The following is a 19,786-nucleotide window of genomic DNA, read 5'->3' on the forward strand; positions in this document are numbered from 1 at the left end:
TGCTAAGTCGTTAATTAATATGTTTTGTTTATGTCCAATGTCATTGTTTTGTCTCAGCTCATTTCCCACGCGTTGTCTGATTCTTCATTTTTTTAGCAAATCTGCCCGTAAAGCAAAGTTTCAGTGTTAGATATCTATCGTCGATAATCTTTATCGATTATGCCTTCGTCTCCTCGTTAATTACTCTATGTAATGATTTATGTTTTTATTAATTTTCGTCTTCCTCGTAACTGGGTGTTGTGGAGTGCGCCTGTAGGGAGTTTACGAATTGATGCAGAGATTCGAGGTTCGTTCCCACTGTATATAGATGTTAGTGCACAAATGCAAATCAAATCAATGAAAACCTGGGAGGTCTTTGTCGAAAATTATTGAACCGGGACAGCCAACCGTCCGAAGATACGGAGCTGACGAAAAATTGCAAATACATGTATGTCGTTTGTCCAGAGTCCAGGACGAAACTGCTCTTTTGATTCACCGATCATCGTCAAAGACTGCTTTGTCAAGGGCTTTTGACAAAAGATTTTCTCCGTTCCAGAAAGTGTCTGCAAAGTAGTTGCGAAAAACTGCCTGTTACAGGTCGGTTCCTGACGTTAAAAAATCACATCTGATTAAAACACGTTTGTAAAACTTATTACACACACATCCTTGACGACCACGTTGAATTCTATAAATCTTTTTTTTTTGGGTATTATGATAGATTGTGGAGGGCCACCGTGTATGAACGGAGGTCGAAAGAGTGACTCGTGTGAATGCGATTGCCCTACACCATGGAGTGGTGAAGATTGTTCAGGTAAGAACTTATCAATTTATTTACCTATTCATTTCACGATTTCTTTTTAGTTCGTTAATTTAATTAATTATTCGTATTTGTGTATGTATTTTTCATGCTTTCATTTAGTAGATTATTCGTTAATTTATTCATGCATTATTTTGTTCATTCATCTGTTCATTCATTTGTTATATCACTTTTTTCATTTATTTATTCATTTATGCAATGAATGATTTCATTAATTATACATTCATTAAGCTAATTCATTTGTCTATTATTTATGAATTAATTCATTCCTATTCAGAAATTCATTTAGAAGTTTCATTCATTTATTCATTAGTTCAATTTCTTACAGTGTTTAACAATATGTGCTAATATCTCTTAATAAGTTCTGTTTCAGTTTTGGTAAATTAGGCATAGGGAATCGAAAGCTTTCCTCCTCAATTACGCCAAGCTGAAACTTTGCGTCTGTCATGCTGATGGACCAATAGATGTCAGAAATTACTCTCGTTTTTTTTAAATGGAAATAATGGCTGAGCGGGGATTCGAACTCACAACTTCATAATCGCGGGTCCATTGCTCTAGCCACTATACCACATTACTCTCTTAAGATCCCACTGCTATAATGATGTACACTCATTTAACAATATTTTCGAAAATGATTTCTACAAATTCTCACCAGAGTTCTGTACACTCTTGAAAATGTGGGGCAACATACTGTCAAAACAACAATTGGTTAAAACTTTATCCAATTCTGGGTAGTTTTAAACCAATAATGTTCGCTTTGGGTGAAAAGTACACAGTATTGGTTGAAAACTACCCAGAGTTTGATAAATTTTTAAACCAATATTTGTGGACAATACGTTGCCCAACATTTTAATAGTGTATATTACAAACTTAAAGTTAAACATGATTAACAGGGGGCGCGGAAAGGTTTTGAAAGTGGGGGGGGGGGGGGGATGACCATGCAAAAAATCACAATCAGATGGTCCATTTTACGTTTTTTGTACACGGTTTTGGAAAAAAGAGTGGGGGGCTGAAGCCCACCCAGCCCCCCTGTTTCCGCGGCCCCTGATCAATTCTGATGAAAGATATGATAGTTGAGAGTTTGAAACAAAAGTACTGTTCGTGAATATGATGCATGCTGATCAACACATACGTAATATAATAGGTATATCTTATTGCCAAAATCGATGCTTTAAAACTTCAAGTTAAAACGAATACGATGTCACGTCCACTACCAGGCTTTTTTCCCCAAGTGAAATTGTGACCAACAATAATGTTGATGATGGTTGATGATGTTGGTATAACTGCCTTGTCTGACATGATAATCCATTTACTATGCACTTGCACGGATAGCATTGATAGACATGCATGCATCCAAGTGAAGAGCAAGAAGCATGGCTCTGGGAAGCGGGGTGACCAAATTACCTTCATTTTGTACCGAAAAACTTTTTTTCTTGTCAAATTTAAAGCAGCATCTCCTGTTAAAAAATCGTTCCCAGGGTCCTGGCGCGAAGGGATGTTGATTGAGAATCGGATACAGACCCGTGACCGTATCATCTTATCGTGTCAGTTTAGGCGCGAAATATAGGCCTATACTTCCAGTGATTTAAAGGAGAAATCAAGTATCGTCATCAGAGGGTTGCGTACAAACTTAAAATATGGTGGACAGCATAGCTCCATACACACTTTTACTGGTGTTACTTTGTAAGAAAAAAATGAGTTTGCGTCTATCATTTCCCTCCTGGATAATCTGACAAGTCCCCCCCCCATGCTAACAATTCCTACCTTTGCGATATGTAGTAATACTAGTAGTAGTCATAGTATTAGTGGTAGAAGTAGTAGTAGTAGTAGTAGTAGTAGTAATAGTAGTAGAAGTAGTAGTAGTATAGTAGTAGTAGCAATAGTAGTAGTAGTAGACGTAGTAGTAGACGTAGTAGTAGTAGTAGTAGTAGTAGTAGTAGTAGTAGTAGTAGTAGTAGTAGTAGTAGTAGTAGTAGTAGTAGTAGGAGTAGTAGTAGTAGTAGTAGTAATAGTAGTATAGTAGTAGTAGCAGTAGTAGTAGTAGTAGTAGTAGTAGTAGTAGTAGTAGTAGAAGTAGTAGTAGTAGTAGTAGTAGTAGTAGTAGTAGTATACTACTCAGCACCCCACTTTCAACATCGGTTTGCGGCCCCTAGAAAGTGTATTATTACTATAATGATCCCTGTCGTTCAATAATTCGGTGCATAGTGATAAATCCCGTTAACATATGATCAGATGTGAAAGTAATATGTCTAAATAATCAACCCTTATCGCTTTAAATACGACACAATCTAATTGAGTAATCAATGCAGGTTTGATTGTAGTTATTTTTATCCAACCCATGAAATAAAAACAAAATCATTAGGGAAATAGGGGAATGAAATTCGTATGACGTCAATCCCCGGACGTCAATGATGTCGAGGTGCATTGATTAATTTGCATCCTCATCTTAAACAGCAGAACATACCGTTGATGGTTTAATATTGTAATTACACAAGATGGGGAGTTTGAATAACCACTGATTGTGTGGATAAAAAGTTAATTAAACTTACATTACAAGTGAATGAAAGTTGGTGATAGCAAATTAAATGACGCGTATATAGACTGAATCTGCTCTCAGACACGAAATTGTATTTCCAAACTCATCACCGCATGTGATAGAATGAAAAGGATTCATACTCGCACCGACATGAATGAAATATATATATTTTTTGTTGTAAGCAAGTTTTTTTCCGTACGATGTAATGGGTATTATTTTTTCCCTGAACGGAATATATCTTAAGTGAAAAAACTCCCAATAAGTATAAATATCTTTGGGCACGGCACAATTATCATATTGATTATTATAATTACCGTCATCAACATCGTTACCATAGTCTTGGCCACCAACATCTGTTATTTCTTACGTAATCGATCGGTTTGCATCACACATGCCACCTGAAAAGGTGTGAAGTGTATTGGTCGCTCCTTGAAAATATGAACAAATAAAATGTTGATTTTACTGTGGATTGCTTTTAATCTAATGTTGAGAATCAAATCATCGCCAGCTACCCATCCTTTAAAATCAATCCACGGATGTCAGACGGATGGCAGACCCATTGATAAGGCCTATCTCATTCATAGAACTGAGATACAAATTAAACAGAGCGCAACGTCGAGGTAGGTTAAATACGTCTGGGGTTACCTTGCTTTTGAAAGTGACAGGGGGGTCGAAGGGGATAGTGGCGTAGCCCCCACCCCCCCCCCGGTTGGGATGGCACCGATCATGTTCAATTGTAGCGATTGATATTATGGGGTCTATATTCCTTTTATGAAGGTTGTTAAAATGATGATATCGCTCGCATTTTTAACAAGATTGATTTGGCCCCCAATGCCCCCCCTCCCCTTCAATCGCGGAGGATGCCCTCACCCCTTGTATTATTACGCACGGTCTCGGCATACCGACTTGGTGTAGGGTAACGAGATGTGATGTTTTAATACGAATAACTCACGTTCCATCACGATGCATCCCGTTGCCTTACAAGTCTCGTCTTCATTTATCATTCATTCTCATCCCGAGTCGACCTAATCCCATCAAGATCACACCAAGAAAATCAACTGTCCATCGATCGATATTCGGTTACTGGAAATAACTCAATTTCTGGAATCAGTCTGAAGTCAATCGCGTTAGTGTGTCTGAGTTGGCATTAGCAAAAAGACAGTGGAAGCAGGGGTAGTCTTCCTAGACCTCGTGACAATTAATTCATGAGTTGAATATCATTTTATGTCGTTTACTGGGAGATGCAGATGATAACTGGCAATGTTTTCACCCCGTCCCTGACCAATTTCCATCAATTAAATAACTAAATATTATTAACGACTATTTTTAATTTCGATATTGGCGCAAATTCCGATTGCCCATTCTGTTTTAAAATTTAGTCAGTTTTCCTTTAATATTTCCCGTTGACAATATGAGGACTTTAAATTTTAATGGTTTTATTATTTTGTGAAGAACGAACAATTCAAATGAGGGACTGTCACTGTTAGTTCATTATTCAAAAAATGATTCTATATGCTCATGGTTTGGATAATAGGTCGGTATTTAATCGAAATGTGTTCAAAATACATATTGATAACATTCATTCAGTCCTATTGACAAAATGATTACCATTATAAACACGTCTTTCTTCAGACCTTTTTTTCAGTTAACTAATTGTAAAACTGATATTCTGTGATATCCAATGATTTCTAAGGTATTTCAATTTGAACACGTATGAAGGAAAACTGGAATCACAGATGAAATTGTTACATATAGTTTCTATTTTGCAACAGTAATACTAAAAATTAATTAACCGAGCGCATACATCGTGCATGGAACCTAAGGCGGTATTTTTTCGATGAATAACGCTATTCAGTGTTTCCATAACTTTAAATTTTGATTTCCTTCTTTCTTTTGTAGAATGTGACATTAAGTGTATCCATGGAACTTTAGACGAAGCGACATGTCAATGTACGTGTGATGACGGGTGGATGGGCCTAACGTGTTCAGGTAAGACGCTAACACCACTGTAAAACTGTGGTGTTAAAACTGACACCAGTTGGTGTTAATAGAGGACCACACCCCGAGGTGTTAAAATTACACCCTAGAGATTGAACATAACACCAAAGAGTGTAAATGTAACAACCAAAGGTGTTGTAATAACACCTATAGGTGTTAAACTAACACCATCAATTTAACACCGGAGTAAAATAACTGGTGAGTGTGGTCCTCTATGTACACTGGTTAACACCACAGTTTTTGCTGTGACCCATCCAAAGTATCACATCATTTTGAAATGGTTTAAGTGAAATAAAAAGTATAATAAAGGACATGTTAGCTGGATGGGGTTCCCCTAAAACATGAGCTGCCAACGGTTGGCTGTACTTTTAAAGTTGTATCAAAGACTTCAAAACTGGGGCACACTTTGAAATCGAGCTATGTATACGCTTATTAAAATGGAAAGAAATTATGAACAAAATGTTTGTGTTATGCAGAATCTACTGGAGGAGCAGCCTAGTAGAGTGTGGTCTCTTTTCAAATCAGTTTTTATAACTGAAAGGGCTACCCCGGAGGTCTACCCTGTGTAAATAAAACTAAAATAAAGAAATAAATAGCAAAAAGCTATTATTGAGAGTTTATATGACAAATCCGTGTCGTTTAGGGTTGCATTTTTTTAAACAACAGGATGCACTATGCACTATTGGCTGCCATGCGCTATAAAAATTCTTTGCATGAATATGACTTTGATTAACTGTACATACTACATGGAATATGTTAGATTTCCTGCAATTGTTGTTGCTATGTATGTGGAGCGTTGTGGCCCAGTGGATTAGTCTTCTGACTTTGAAACAGAGGGTCGTGGATTCGAATCCCAGCCATGGCGTAATTTCCTTCAGCAAGAAATTCATCCACATTGTGCTGCACTCAACCCAGGTGAGGTGAATGGGTCCCTGGCAGGAATTTATTCCTTGAAATGCCACCGCGCTGTAAAAGGCTGCGGGGCTAAAGCCGGGGTAATGATATCCAAGTCCTTTGGAAGCGCATAGGGACGTTATGACGTAATGTGATATGCGCTATACAAGAACTGCGTTATTATTATTATTATTATATATTTTGTTTATTGAAGTCAAATTAACAAGATGCTTGTTCCCTATCTATATGTCTGTTAATTAAGGAAATTATACCTTCCATTATTGATGTTGCTTATTTGAATTAGATGAATTTGAGTTGTTCCGATATTAGCATGTATTTGGTAAACCAAAGAATAATGATTCGGTCTTAATATTAACGAATTACATTCTTTGGGGGGTGCTTCATCAACATTTATGTCCGACAAGTTTTCAGATCTGACAACTTTCCTTGATTTTGATTGGCTGAGAAGCACTGTTACTATGTCGAATAAAACGTCAGACAAGTCCTTTCATTAAACGCTATAACCAGGGCCGGGTCATTCCATACATTAAGACCAATTTAAATGAGTATTATTCAGCACTCAACCAACTCTTGCATTCTTTCGCCTCCCATCTATCCAGTCCATCATAACACTAGAACGATAATTTAATTATGATTGATAGTGTCAGTTGTGGTATGTACTTCAATTAGTCGTTAAATGATGAGACAGTTTTATGATTTAGTGGAAAGTTATGCCAACCAACCGGTGAGCTTTATCCAAGCGTTGCTATGGATGTTAAAGAATTTTTAGGAGATAAAAGCTATCAATCATCAAATTCAGACGCACCTGATGACAATATCATAACAACATTTTCCCCCTCAAATTTATCAATATGTCTTACTTTGGAGTAGTTCACAGAAAGACATTGACAGGATATGATTTATAAATGCAAACAAAATAAACCTTTAAAAAATAAATGAATAAAAATGCAGGAATAAATTTTTCATAAAATAACCTTATACACAATTATTTTCAGAAAAGTGCGAGTTTATTTGCAACCAGGAACATGCATAGTTTCAAATTTCATCAGTACATCAGTATATTATTCCATGTCGATTTCATCAGTACCTTCAACCTTATACCAGAATTGAAGACAGACACATTTGTCATTCATGTTGAAGTGAAATGTCACATTATTCAGTAAAAATGGAAATTAAAGTCTGCATTGAAACCATGTGGACTTCAGACTTCGGAAAAGCCGCATTTCTTTTCATGAAAAAGACATTTTCCTTTCACGTAGGTTTTGAACTATAGGTTTGTCATTGTTTAATTGGTTGTTTGGTTCCTCATGTCGTTTTGATAATTACCCCCATGTTTGTTGGGAGATGACGTAAGTAGTTTAAGTTGGAACACATTCATTACCCCTATTATTATGATTATCTCAAATCGCAAACCTCACACGCTCTCCTACGGTAAGCATGATTAAAGTACTTTAGTTAAAATTCATTTCTTAGACAGAAACAAAAAGGAGAATATAATTAAGCAATCAATATATACAAGATTCTGGGACAAGTATTCATTTGTCAAATAACAGGTGGGACGAATTAAAGTACGTGCTCGTAGTAAACTATGAACACTTGTTTATTTTTTCGTGCCATGTTGGGGGCTTCCAAGATTAAAGATCAATTAAGATTGCGGTGATGTAATCATTAGACAGCCCATCAGACATTTTAAGCGCCGCGTGATGGAAAATTCAGATGGCAAAGGAACAAAGCCGATGAATTAGACATTTTCTCGAAAGGGGGGTTGGGGCTCATTTCCGAGGAAAAATTTGACAAGCAAATAAAAAAAGGTTTTAACCCAAAAATTAATGATATTTCGTCCCCGAAAACATTTGACAAGCAAAAAGAAAAAGAAAAAAAGGTCTTCACTTTCAAAGGGGGGGGGGGCACACTTCTGTTTTAATGGCATTTTTACATTACAAGTTTTAATTTTGCTTCTCAAAGGGGGGGGGGGGGGCACGGGCTGGCTGTACCCCCCCCCCCTGGATCCGCCAGCGCTGTTCCCTAATTGTGAACCCAAATTGTGACGGGTCCCACCCAGCTATTAGCAAAGACTTTTATTTTACTTTTATGAGACCCCCCCCCCCCCCCCCGATGTTGAATGATACCGAAATCGTGTCCATGGCAAATTGCTCGATCCGTCCCTGATTTTAACGATGTCAGGTCTAATACAGATGTAGCCCTTAATGAGTTGAGAAAACCGTTTTACATTATGAATATGTCTGGCATGATTTTAGAAAGTCTTCTTTTAATTAGGAGCCACGCGGGACATAAACCACAGAACGTCAACGCCTGTGTTACAACTATACAAACACATGAAAAAGAAGTTGCTATAAGTAAAATCGTCAAAGCTATGAGATCGTGATTTGTAGCATATATATAACACCGTGCAATGTTTATGTATTTTGACGAGGGAAAACTTAATTTTGCATATCTTATTATGGAGCCAATTGCAATATTGCAATATTGTTATTATAAAAGAATCACTGACAGAATGATGTTCATTTTAGAATATTTATCAATTTTTAAATCTTTATTTTCAGAACCGTGTGAGAATAAACATCAGCTTTGTTATCACGGATGGTATCCGAATTGGTGTGACGATGAGCACCCGTATGTACTAGATAACTGCCCTGCGATGTGTGAACTATGCAGTAAGTATTAATCCCTGTATTACTCGGAAATTAACACAATTAATTAAAATTGAAAATTTATCTTAAGGGTATAGTATTCGGTCATAACGATCTTTATCTGACTTTCAATGATAGTGAAATAAAAAGTTGAATTGAAATATCACCTGAAAAATAATATAAACATTCTTTGGGTGGCTGCTGAATAGGAATTAGATAAAATCATGCTCAACAATATACTCCTTGAAAGCTAGTCTTAAAAGATAAATTTTCCCATCTTATGCATCACACTCTTCAAATTAAAACTTCAACTGCTCCCTACAGCACCTGCACCTACATTGCACCAACTTGATCAATGTAGAAACACATACCTTTTACGAGGCCGCCATCATTACCAAGCCTAATCGCTCATGATGGCGATCTCCTGCATTCCTTTAAATCATAGTTTCGTTAAATGAACAATATGTTATGTTATTTATTTTCATTACTTATGTAACGACCACATTATTGTTAATTTGTTTTATATTTATTACCTCTGTATATATTGTATATCTATGATATAAATGCAAAAATAAATTAAATTAAATCAAATCAAATAGAAAAGTATAAATATGCCGTTGAAGTAGTTGAAGACATTAAAGGAGAATGAAACTCTTGGAGCAAGTTAGCTTTTGTGAAAGCAGAAAAATCAAAGAATAAGATCAACAAAAGTTTGAGTAAAATAGGACTAGCAATAGAAGAGTTATGAGCATTTGAATGTCGAGATCACTAATGCTATGGAGATCCTCCTATTGGCAATGCGACCAAGATCTATGATGTCACAGATGAACAACTCTCCCCTTTTGGACACTGAAAATATACCCCAAAACATCTCTTTTTGCTCATTCTAATCATATGACAAACGATTCAGCAATGATATAATGTTGTGAAACTACTGTACTTGTCCTCTCATAAAGAGAACACCTCACCTTGTGATAGACTCTATAACAGTGAGAATATAAGTGAAATAAGTACTAAAGTAATGAGGGAGTTGTACGTGTGTGACATCACAGATCTTGGTCGCATTGCCAATTGGAGGATCTACATGGCATTAGTGATCTCGACATTCAAATGCTCATAACTTTCTTATTATTCATTCAATCTTCCTCAAACTTTCAACAATATGTTTCTTTGATTTTTCTCTTTGATATGGATTCAGCTGGTTTCAAGGGTTTCATTCTCCTTTAAGATATATTTTTGTTGAATTATACATTTGTAACAACGTTTTCTCAACATACCCCTGCTTATGTTTTTCTTGATATATCAATGGGTAACATTTTTTTTCCATTTGGTATGTGACCATGGTGACAAATATTGATTTCAGTAAATTTCCTCCTTATCGATCAAATAATTTTGTGGAGTTTTTCCTCTCTAAAATCAATTGTGCTTGATAATTACGGCTTTATAGGTCTTTGATAAGTAAAACTATATCACATTATAAAAGGGTTTTAAAAGCGAAATCTGTATTATCACGACCATGAAGGTGAATTTTAAGGGGGTGCCATTATCAGAACATGTATGTGGTGCTCTCCACCAAAATTGCACCAATAATCAGCAATTTTAATTTTCGTCAGTGAAAAAAAAAATCAGCTCCCCTGTAAACAAATTTGGTGGTGGGCTCCTTAAAATGTTGTGTAACCAACGTAACATGTACAGGACCCGTCAAGACTGTTTTTTTTTGTTAATCAGAAGTTCGACCTGTAAGCCGCCATTTCCCGTCTGCTCATCCCAGAGAACGTGTCTGTTTCCTCTTGTTTCCTACCCCGATAGGACGGGGGAAGAGAGGAAGCCCATATACACTGTCAAGATGGGGAGAAACGACCTAATCTTGGATTTCCGTGGCTGATGAAGTTATTCCCTTCCCTGTTAATCTATTAATGCTGGAAAAATGTCTTAAGGTTTGGGGATTAATCTCATTTGGGGGATTTGTCTCATTTTTAAAGCACTGAACAGCATCAATCAGTTTGGCGCTAACATTGTTTTGGAAGCGTTTTCCCGAGTCTATCATGCTTATCAATTAGTTACATCATAATTATCAAGTACAAAATCATTTATGATATTAATTGATTTTTAGGTTAAATTATCTTTTTATTTATTTTCAGAAATCAGCACTGGTGGTGATACAAGACCAGGTGAGACATTTCAGTCCATTTTGGGTTATTTTGCCCTTTTATCTTGATTAAGTTCACTTAAAATAAATAATTAATACAGAAATTTTCCTTGAACTGGAAAGAAACTTGTAATTGATCCAAGAAATCCTGAATTGATATACCCACGATATCTATAAAAGTGGGCAAATGAAAAGAATGGCAAATTTACGAGATGGAAAGAGAGATATGGAGAGAGAGAGAGGAGGGGGTGGGGGCAGGTACACTCTAAAAAAAGTGAGTAAAAATTTACCCGATATTGGGTAGAAAGGACATGCATGTTTGCTGGGTAATTTTCCCCCAATATTGGCGAAATGCATGTTGAAAAGTAAACTTCTACGCAACATTGCGTAAAATTTACAAAATATTTGGTATCTTTTTTATCCCCCCCCCCCCCAAACATGCATGTTCCCATTTTACCCAATATTTGGTAATTTTTTTTAGAGTGTAAAGACAATGTTCAGAGTTCAGATTAAGATAATACGAAAATCGTTTATATATATATATATATATATATATATATATATATATATATATATATATATATATACATTATAATTTATTATTTAGTAGTCCTATAACACTGCATGTTACAAAATAACTAAAGAAGATGCAATACACAAATAAATAGATAATCAAATAAAATATATAAACAAACAAAGTCACAAATTAACGAATGATATAACACTAATCAATCGTCAGATAAAATGGTTATAAAAGTAGACTTGAAATATTATCATTTTTGTTTTGAAAATAGTTTTGTTATTGACCTCTTGCTTCCTCTCGAAACTTAAATTTATAGGACATTTAGTTCTGATGTTAAATCACTGAAATGTTTCAAGACAATCAAAAATCGTGGAAATACTATTTTGGCTGGACTTTTGAGAAAAAATGAGCAGTTTTACTAATCACATTAAATTCAGAAATGTTTCACTAGTTTCATAAATATTGGACATTAATTTTCCACCATTGACAGTAATTAAGCTATTATGACATATTTTCCCAGGTAGTCTTAATTGTATGGCCAGAATATTTATCGTATCAGCAAACTCGGAATTCAATTGTTGCACAGATAGAGTTTCGTTTATTAATTTTGATGAAATTAATTGTGTCAATGACAGTTTGAAAAAGTTGTGTTATTAATGTATCTGTTCATCGACTTCCATACAAAATCCTTATCAAAGTAAATTTTGCAGGAAATACTTGCGGTTTGCTCCGTGGCCAGCAATGAATTTTACCTAGAAAATGCCCCTAATTGTCATTAGGGGTCAGTTTTTGCCATAACATCACCCTCCCCAGCATGGTCAAACACGTGACTGCAGGTCCCTTGTGCAAAATACCTCAAAAACATCATCCCTCACCCATATTTTGGTGAATGGGGCTAATTATAAGATGTTTTATAAAGAGCAACACATAAGCCCTCACCAGGCCGTTACAGTACCCAGTTTCATTAAAAATATATAAAATTATATCCACTGAAATCTTGTCTCTGAGCCCCGTTACCATGGTTACCATGATGGTTACGGGAATGGTGGAGGGACCATGATATTAAACAAAAATAATCAAAGTGCCCCAAAATAATTATCATTGCGTATAGTGGGGGGGGGGGTGGCTGGTGCATAATTTCGTTAACTCTAAAAGCACAAATTATGCTCTTTCACAGCGCCCATGATCATTCTGGTAAACCTGGTAACAACACAATTTCTCAAATCAATGTACAGTGGTGTTAAAAAGTTATCGAACCACCCCACCAGAAATGTTCAAGTGTTCAAGATCTGTCATGTTTTAGATATCTAATTGTGAAGTCAGGCGATAGAATTATGAAATTTATTTATATGGGCTCACCAAACATTGTGCTGCTGTCTACACTGTAACTTCCAAGGATTCCAGATCGGCTGTGAATAGTGACCATTCGAATATTAGATTAAGATTTAAACCATTAGGATTTAAACATAAACTAAACAATTGAATTTAAATCATTTGAGATTTAAAAGTTAATCCTAAAGATTATAAATAATTCCAAAGTTTGGCTGGTCACCATATCACAGCCGATCTGGATTTATTTAAAGTTCTTGGAATTTAGATTGTACATTCAACATTCAAAATGAAGGAGTGTATTTTGCGAAGGGGTCCACTTACTTTTGAGCACAACTGTAAATAGTGAAATGGCACTGGAACTCGTAAAGTAATAATTTCTCACGAACAGACACCATTCAACTGAAAATTGAAGACAAGTAGATTAATTCAATTAATTGAATATCGGACGAGATCGTTCCATCCCATTTACTAGCGCTAAATCTCGTTAAAATTGATAAGTTATATATACGAGGAAATGGATCTGCCCTGTATATCCAATCTTACAAGATAATTGTATGACCTCCGGAATTCGGCACATACATACATTGATAATTTCTCCACACTACCCCCCCCCCATCCGTGATGGCCAGGTCAAATTTTGATATACTTCACCCTATCATGAAAATAGAATATTATTTTGGACATTGTTTAGGGTGAGAGGGCGTAACATTTGTTTAAGGTACTCTTGAAAAAAATTACTTTCCTAAGGTTCTTGTTGACAACCCACGAACGAGCATGGCGTCCATATATGACAGTGTCCCTATCTCCTCCTGGTTGTAGCTTTAGTCTGACTGTTAAAAAAAATAAGTGATCAATGGAGGTTTAAAATGAATATAACTAATTTCCCCCAACGTTTCATTCGCCTCAATAATCATTTAGTTGAAATATAAATGAAACGAAACCGAGGTATGACATACACGTACTGAAATATCATCAAGACCAGGCGCAATATTTTCAGCAGTTTCAATACTTAAATTTCATGCAAAAGTGTAGGCGGAAAATGATGGAAAAAATAAAGGAAGGAAGTTACGTTGTTTTGCCAATCTCTGAATTACTTCATTTATTATGATGAAGGGCTAGGATCACCATTGTCCTGAGATAATTTGTTATCTTCTATGTCGTATACTTAATTAAGTTTAATCCCCATTTAGCACGAGGTCTTTTGTTAATTACCGATGATTCCAATGTTTCATCAGTAAGTCCAAAACACTTTCACCGTGTAGATTCTTTATAAACTAAAAAATAGATATACCCTCTACCAAGTGCTATTGAATCGTGTGAGAGGCCTAACTTTATAACAATAGAAGATTTACAACAACATAACCTAAGAACCGAGCACGGGGTAAACATTATAATTTTACAAAATGTTCGAAAATACATAAAAGTGAGGACGTTGTTGTATTTCTAGATTGAAATAAATGAATGTGGAGTACACTTTGTGTGTAATTTTATGGGAAAAAAACGTATTGAAAAAAAATGTGGTGGGGGGGGGGGGCTTTCTTTGCCCCACCCCATTCTCCCGCTGCGTACAGCTGAGAAACCTCTAACAAAATTAAAAGCAAAACAAATGCAACGCCCCCAAAACACAACAGAACGAAATGAGAAGAAATGAAATCATTCAAATCAAAACAAAAAGGAACATATATGAACGAAATCGCCCTTCTCTAAAGAACAAAAAAGCATTTACAATCCACCTAAAACAAAACTTAACCTCTTTTTCCCGGTGCCATAGCAAAAATCAAACTTTATATAAGTTGTTATCTTTATCAGGTAACTGTCGCAAGAGATGTAAGAATGGAGGTAGTCTTCAGGAATCAGCTTGTGAATGTGAATGTCCGGATGGATGGTTTGGAGACGATTGCTCATGTGAGTATAAACTCTCATGAATCTTTACCAAAATAATGTTCAACAAAACTATATAACAAAGTTTCTTTGCCAAAAGTTAGGTTCATAATGAGGTTAGTTAAACCATAGTACTGCGGTGGATTTTTGTCGAATTGAAGAACTTTTTAGGGGGAGCTTGTTAATTTTTTTCTCTACAAAAATGCCCCCTTTTTTTGGGAAATCCTGCATGGATCCGCCCTTAATAAAGTAGGCCTATACTTATAAGCATATGTTCCCTAGTGATGAACATATCGGAGAGGTGTGACTCCTATGCGATGATCATTTACTGCATTAACACATTTAATACTGCTGATTTGTCAAAAATATACCATTGCCTGCCTTGAAGTCAAGATACGATATTAAATCGACTTCCAATTTCTCCTATATACATGTATATTCACATAGATCTTTTGATGAAATAATACGTTGATTCTCAATTAGATTAACGCGGTGATTTAATCCAACATGAATTTTATATATTTTTTTACTTTTCGCCCCCCCCCCCAAAAAAAAATAGTGGAATGCCGGGACAAGTTCCACCACTGCCAATGGTCCACCAGACTTTGTGACAATCGCGATTACGCTCGACACTATTGCCCAGTATCGTGTGATTTGTGCTCACCACCACTAGACATTACCGAGTGATCCCGAAGCCCTCCGAAATGAACCCGACAAGATCCGATGATGGAACAACAAATTGCCCGTAACAATTGAGGAATTACGAAGAAAGATTGATTGATAAAGAGCTTTAAAACGAGTCTATGTGTACGGTATTATGTATAGGTGAATCTTGTGTAGATCTTAAAGGGACTCTGTAATTTTTCCCGCTGTAGTTTCGTTCTTCAAAATTATTTATTTCGAGTTATTGCTCGTAATCGTTGAATGACTATCTGCGAGGAACATGCAACAAATATCAAATATATATTTTTAGTTAAAGGAAGACATGTGCATTTGGAATCATTATTTGGTAACACATATAATTATGATTTTTATTGGCTTAACGAATAGTAGTGCTGATTTCCACGATTGCATTATGTGCAATCAATCGGTTGTAATGATCAATTACAATAAGCTTTGTTTTATCATGGTTATGGGGTATTTGTGATCAGAAAATTCAGCAAGCCATAGTATTTTACAATCAATGGTAAAGACCGAATTTACGTATTTATTCTATTATATTACTTTAAACAACGACGGGCAAATCAGTAGATTTGTAACAAATCATCAGTGAGGCGTCATATTGGCCATGATTGCTTAGACTACAGTATGTCACTATGATTGATCTTTCTGTTTAAATGTAACTAAAACAAAACATCTTTAGCTTTACAAAATAGTCAGATATTGCAACAAGGTTTCACTATGCATTATTTTGTCGGAAAGGTATATATTTATGTTAGCTCACGTTGTATTCATAAATCTTTTGAGAATATTAACTCTGTTACTTATTTTCGTATAAAGAGTACTTTATTTTCGTTATAGAAAATCTAACGTTCTTGTGGTAGTAAGAAGTTGGCCAAAAAAGAACGGTATTTTAGACTGGTGTGTTTTATGTTTTGCACAACGAAATGTTGAGAGAACTGATAGTAAATTACTCATCGTCCTATAGTAAACCTAAATTTAACTATTTGCCACAGACAATAAAATAAAAAAAAGTAACAGTAATTTTCAAAGTAAGAATTTATGCCAAGAGCAAGGAACAAACGTAATGAAAACTATTTTTTATGTCAGAAAAAAAAATCGAGTTAAATGTATAGGTAGACCAATATAATAACTTCATTGATCACCATTTCATTAAGGTCTTAAAAATATGATGTGACAATTTTTATTGACGATAATAAAAATAGGTACATAATGCGCTATTGCGCTTCATACTTTCCGCTTGTCAGCGCTTTACATGTAATTGTTACTTTGGTCATTGGATCAATCACTGTTTCGCACATAAAGTGCACTATCTCAACTCCCTGGGGAGTATCCTGGCCAGGCAACCATTTTCTAACAGTGCATACATGCCAATCTAATCACATAAACGTTCTTATCCTATGTAATGCCCATTTTACACCTGGATATAGAGAGTGACAAACGTGGATAAGTGCCTTTTCAAAGGACATTAGCGCCGGGTGGGATTTGAACCCTCGATTCTTGGTTTAAGAGTCATGTGACTTAACCACTACACTCTAATAACAAATCAGTCAAAATAACTAGTTAATAGGGTCAGCTGTAGTTATTTCTGGCTAGAAAATATGTCAGAAATGTGACTAGACTACCAGTTACACCCAGCTGACTACTGGTCTAGTCAATTTGACTGATTTGTTTTAAGAGTTTACACCTCCACATATTTTCTCTGTATAATTCCAAACTTCATTCTCTTAATTCATTAGATTGAAACAGATTGCGAACAGGGACCAATCAAAATTAGATTTAGAATTCAATCTTATTCGATTGAAACTTTTGATCCAATTTTGGATTGGTCCCTGACCAGAATATATTAGATACTAGATTGACTTTCACTCTATACGGGATTTATAGTATGGAGTTGGGGCTCTTATTGTTACATTCATAAATTTATAATAAAGTGAGGTTATGCAGTCTCACACATGCCCTGAATATATACTCCTTTAGCAGCCATATTAAATGGAGTAAAAATATAAATTTGTAAAAGCAGCAGACCGTTGTTCTAAATATAATCAGAGTTGGAAAACACAGCGTTCCTTGGACTAATCAGTCCGTTAACTTAAATAAATCGAAATTTATTTCGAACCTGTTCCACCCATTGGATGAATGCCACGAAGGCAAATTAGATGTAACCACGAACCGGAAAAATAAAGTATGGTCGATTTCCCCGATGAAAGGTCATATGGAATAACATGAAGATTTCATTGGAATGAAAAAGTTTTCGTTCGAAGGACTTGAATTGTTAAATACATGTATGTTAAAGGGTAGTTGTAATTTATCCAGATCTCGGCTTGATTTGAATAATCAAGGTAATATATTTCGATGTTTAAGTACTTCTTTATTTATTAGGAGAGTGTCGTTTGTCATTGTTCATCATCGATAGAAGAAGGCAGAAAAAGTTTGTACAAAGTTGAAAGTTTCATATTGAAAAAAAAAGGACCAAAAAAGAGAAGTCAAGAACTATATGACAAAAAAATGAAATGATCCAGCTGTCGTTTGTTCACTGATATTTAATTGTGGAAGTTGTGAAATATGTTATTATTTGTAACTATATTGTTAAAATATAAAAGTGTCTATTGGGACACTTTAGAAATACGTGATTAAAACACCTATACTCCAATTTTGAGACTTATGTTATGGAGTAGAGACAGAAAATGTGTACAAGTCTAAACCTATTTCTCGGTCTATTCTCTCCTGAATGTTAGAAGCTATTTAAAAATGTAAACAAGTACCATGTAAATTTTTGTAACAAATTATTTTATTGTGTGTATAGAATGTGTTGGCGATATTATAGCACCTCTGTCCATATAGGAGGAAGAGAGGACATGGTGTGTATTCTACCTGTATAGCGATCGATGATATTTTATGTGTGTACAGTGAATAAAATGTGAAATGTTATGAACATCAAAATGACTATGACTGATACTTATTGTTCGTCTTCAGAGATATTTACAGTTTCCTATAAAGTGGGTGTGCAGTAATTGAATAAATAAATGAAGTGAAATGAAAGTAATTTTATTTCATTTGAAATTTGATTGGGGGATCTGATTTTGTAATACAAAATGTCTTATTTTTGTATAGATTTTGACATAATACATAAAAAAATAACATTTCACTATTTCCCCTTCCTTTGCAGCTCTCTTTTCCCCTTTTTTCTTGGTCGTAAAACTTTTTTTTTTTTTTTTTTTTTTTTTGGGGGGGGGGGCCATGGACCCCTGGGGGCCGTTTCATAAAGCTGTTCGTAAGTTAAGAGCGACTTTAAGAACGACTGGTGATCCTTTCGTACGCGCTAAACCATCGCCAATGAATATTTTGGTGTACACCATTTAACACAAGAAAGGATCACCAGTTAACTTACGAACAGCTTTATGAAACACCCACTGACCAGGTGGGTGTTTGATAAAGCGGTTCGTAAGTTAAGATATGAGCGACTTTAAGAACGACTGGTGATCCTTTCTTGTGGTAAATGGTATATTCATTGGCGATGGTTAAGCGCATACAAGAAAGGATCACCAGTCGTTCTTAAAGTCGCTCTTAACTTACGAACAGCTTTATGAAACGGCCCCCTGGTCCCCCATCTGTATGTACCCATGATCGCTAAAAGCGCTGTATATGGCAATCAGTCACCAGTGGTAATTTTACGATAAATCTCTACTTGTGCGCCATTGATAACAAATTGCGATAAGTTGTGAATTGTTTGTTACTTATAAGAACGATACCAATTAACCTTCGTCAACAACAACAAAAAAGCATTCTGAGGAAAAAAAAAATAAAAAAAAATCTCTCACTGTAACGATCGCCACTGTAACCGGCGGTGTACTTGTACTTTTCTTTCCAAGATAACTGAGAAATTATTTGTTCCGCTTTATTTCCCCGCTTTACCCAGGACCCCTTTCCAATACGCCAGGCCCTTTTTTTTTGGGGGGGGAGGGGGGGGGGGTAGAGCCTGTTTGTACTTTTGTACACCAAAGTGCTACCCACCCATGACCAAGTAACTCAGAAGTGCACCATCAATTTTGCAATCTACGTAACCAAATTATGAATGGTGTGGAATGAGGAAATGCTCCTATATGGGGCAGATTTTTTAGGGGCATCTTTTCCCCAAAATCTGACAAGAACCCCCCCCCCCCCCTCAAAAGAAAATCACAGAGAAATTTTTTGTTGTTGACAAGCCCGAAGTCAGTGCCAGTCCGGTGCCAGTGAACATTGATGAAAATTACGCTCCCCTACCCCTGACCCCCACACCGACGTCTTAGGCAGCCCAAGGCAGCATGCGCTGGAAAATTAACTC

At 35.7% G+C, this 19,786-nt stretch overlaps 1 protein-coding gene across 1 annotated transcript; it reads left to right on the forward strand.

Annotated features, from left to right (window-relative positions):
• The first annotated feature begins 690 nt into the window (after window positions 1–690).
• LOC129271164 (scavenger receptor class F member 1-like) lies at window positions 691–18,405 on the forward strand. The gene is made up of 6 exons (XM_054908538.2): window positions 691–790; window positions 5,232–5,321; window positions 8,810–8,920; window positions 11,038–11,067; window positions 14,710–14,805; window positions 15,341–18,405. The coding sequence occupies exons 1-6, from the start codon at window positions 691–693 to the stop codon at window positions 15,466–15,468; spliced, it is 555 nt and encodes a 184-aa protein (XP_054764513.2). The 3' UTR covers window positions 15,469–18,405.
• Window positions 18,406–19,786: the final 1,381 nt, after the last annotated feature.

This window comes from Lytechinus pictus, chromosome 2 (genome assembly GCF_037042905.1).
Source record: "Lytechinus pictus isolate F3 Inbred chromosome 2, Lp3.0, whole genome shotgun sequence".
NCBI lineage: Eukaryota > Metazoa > Echinodermata > Echinoidea > Temnopleuroida > Toxopneustidae > Lytechinus > Lytechinus pictus.

Excerpts from the sequence above, each read along its gene's own strand:
- LOC129271164 (XM_054908538.2), top strand. The coding sequence starts at position 691 with ATGATAGATTGTGGAGGGCCACCGTGTATGAACGGAGGTCGAAAGAGT. Across the intron at positions 5,322-8,809 it reads GATGGGCCTAACGTGTTCAG|AACCGTGTGAGAATAAACAT; the intron begins GTAAGACGCTAA and ends CTTTATTTTCAG. Across the intron at positions 14,806-15,340 it reads GTTTGGAGACGATTGCTCAT|TGGAATGCCGGGACAAGTTC; the intron begins GTGAGTATAAAC and ends AAAAAAAAATAG.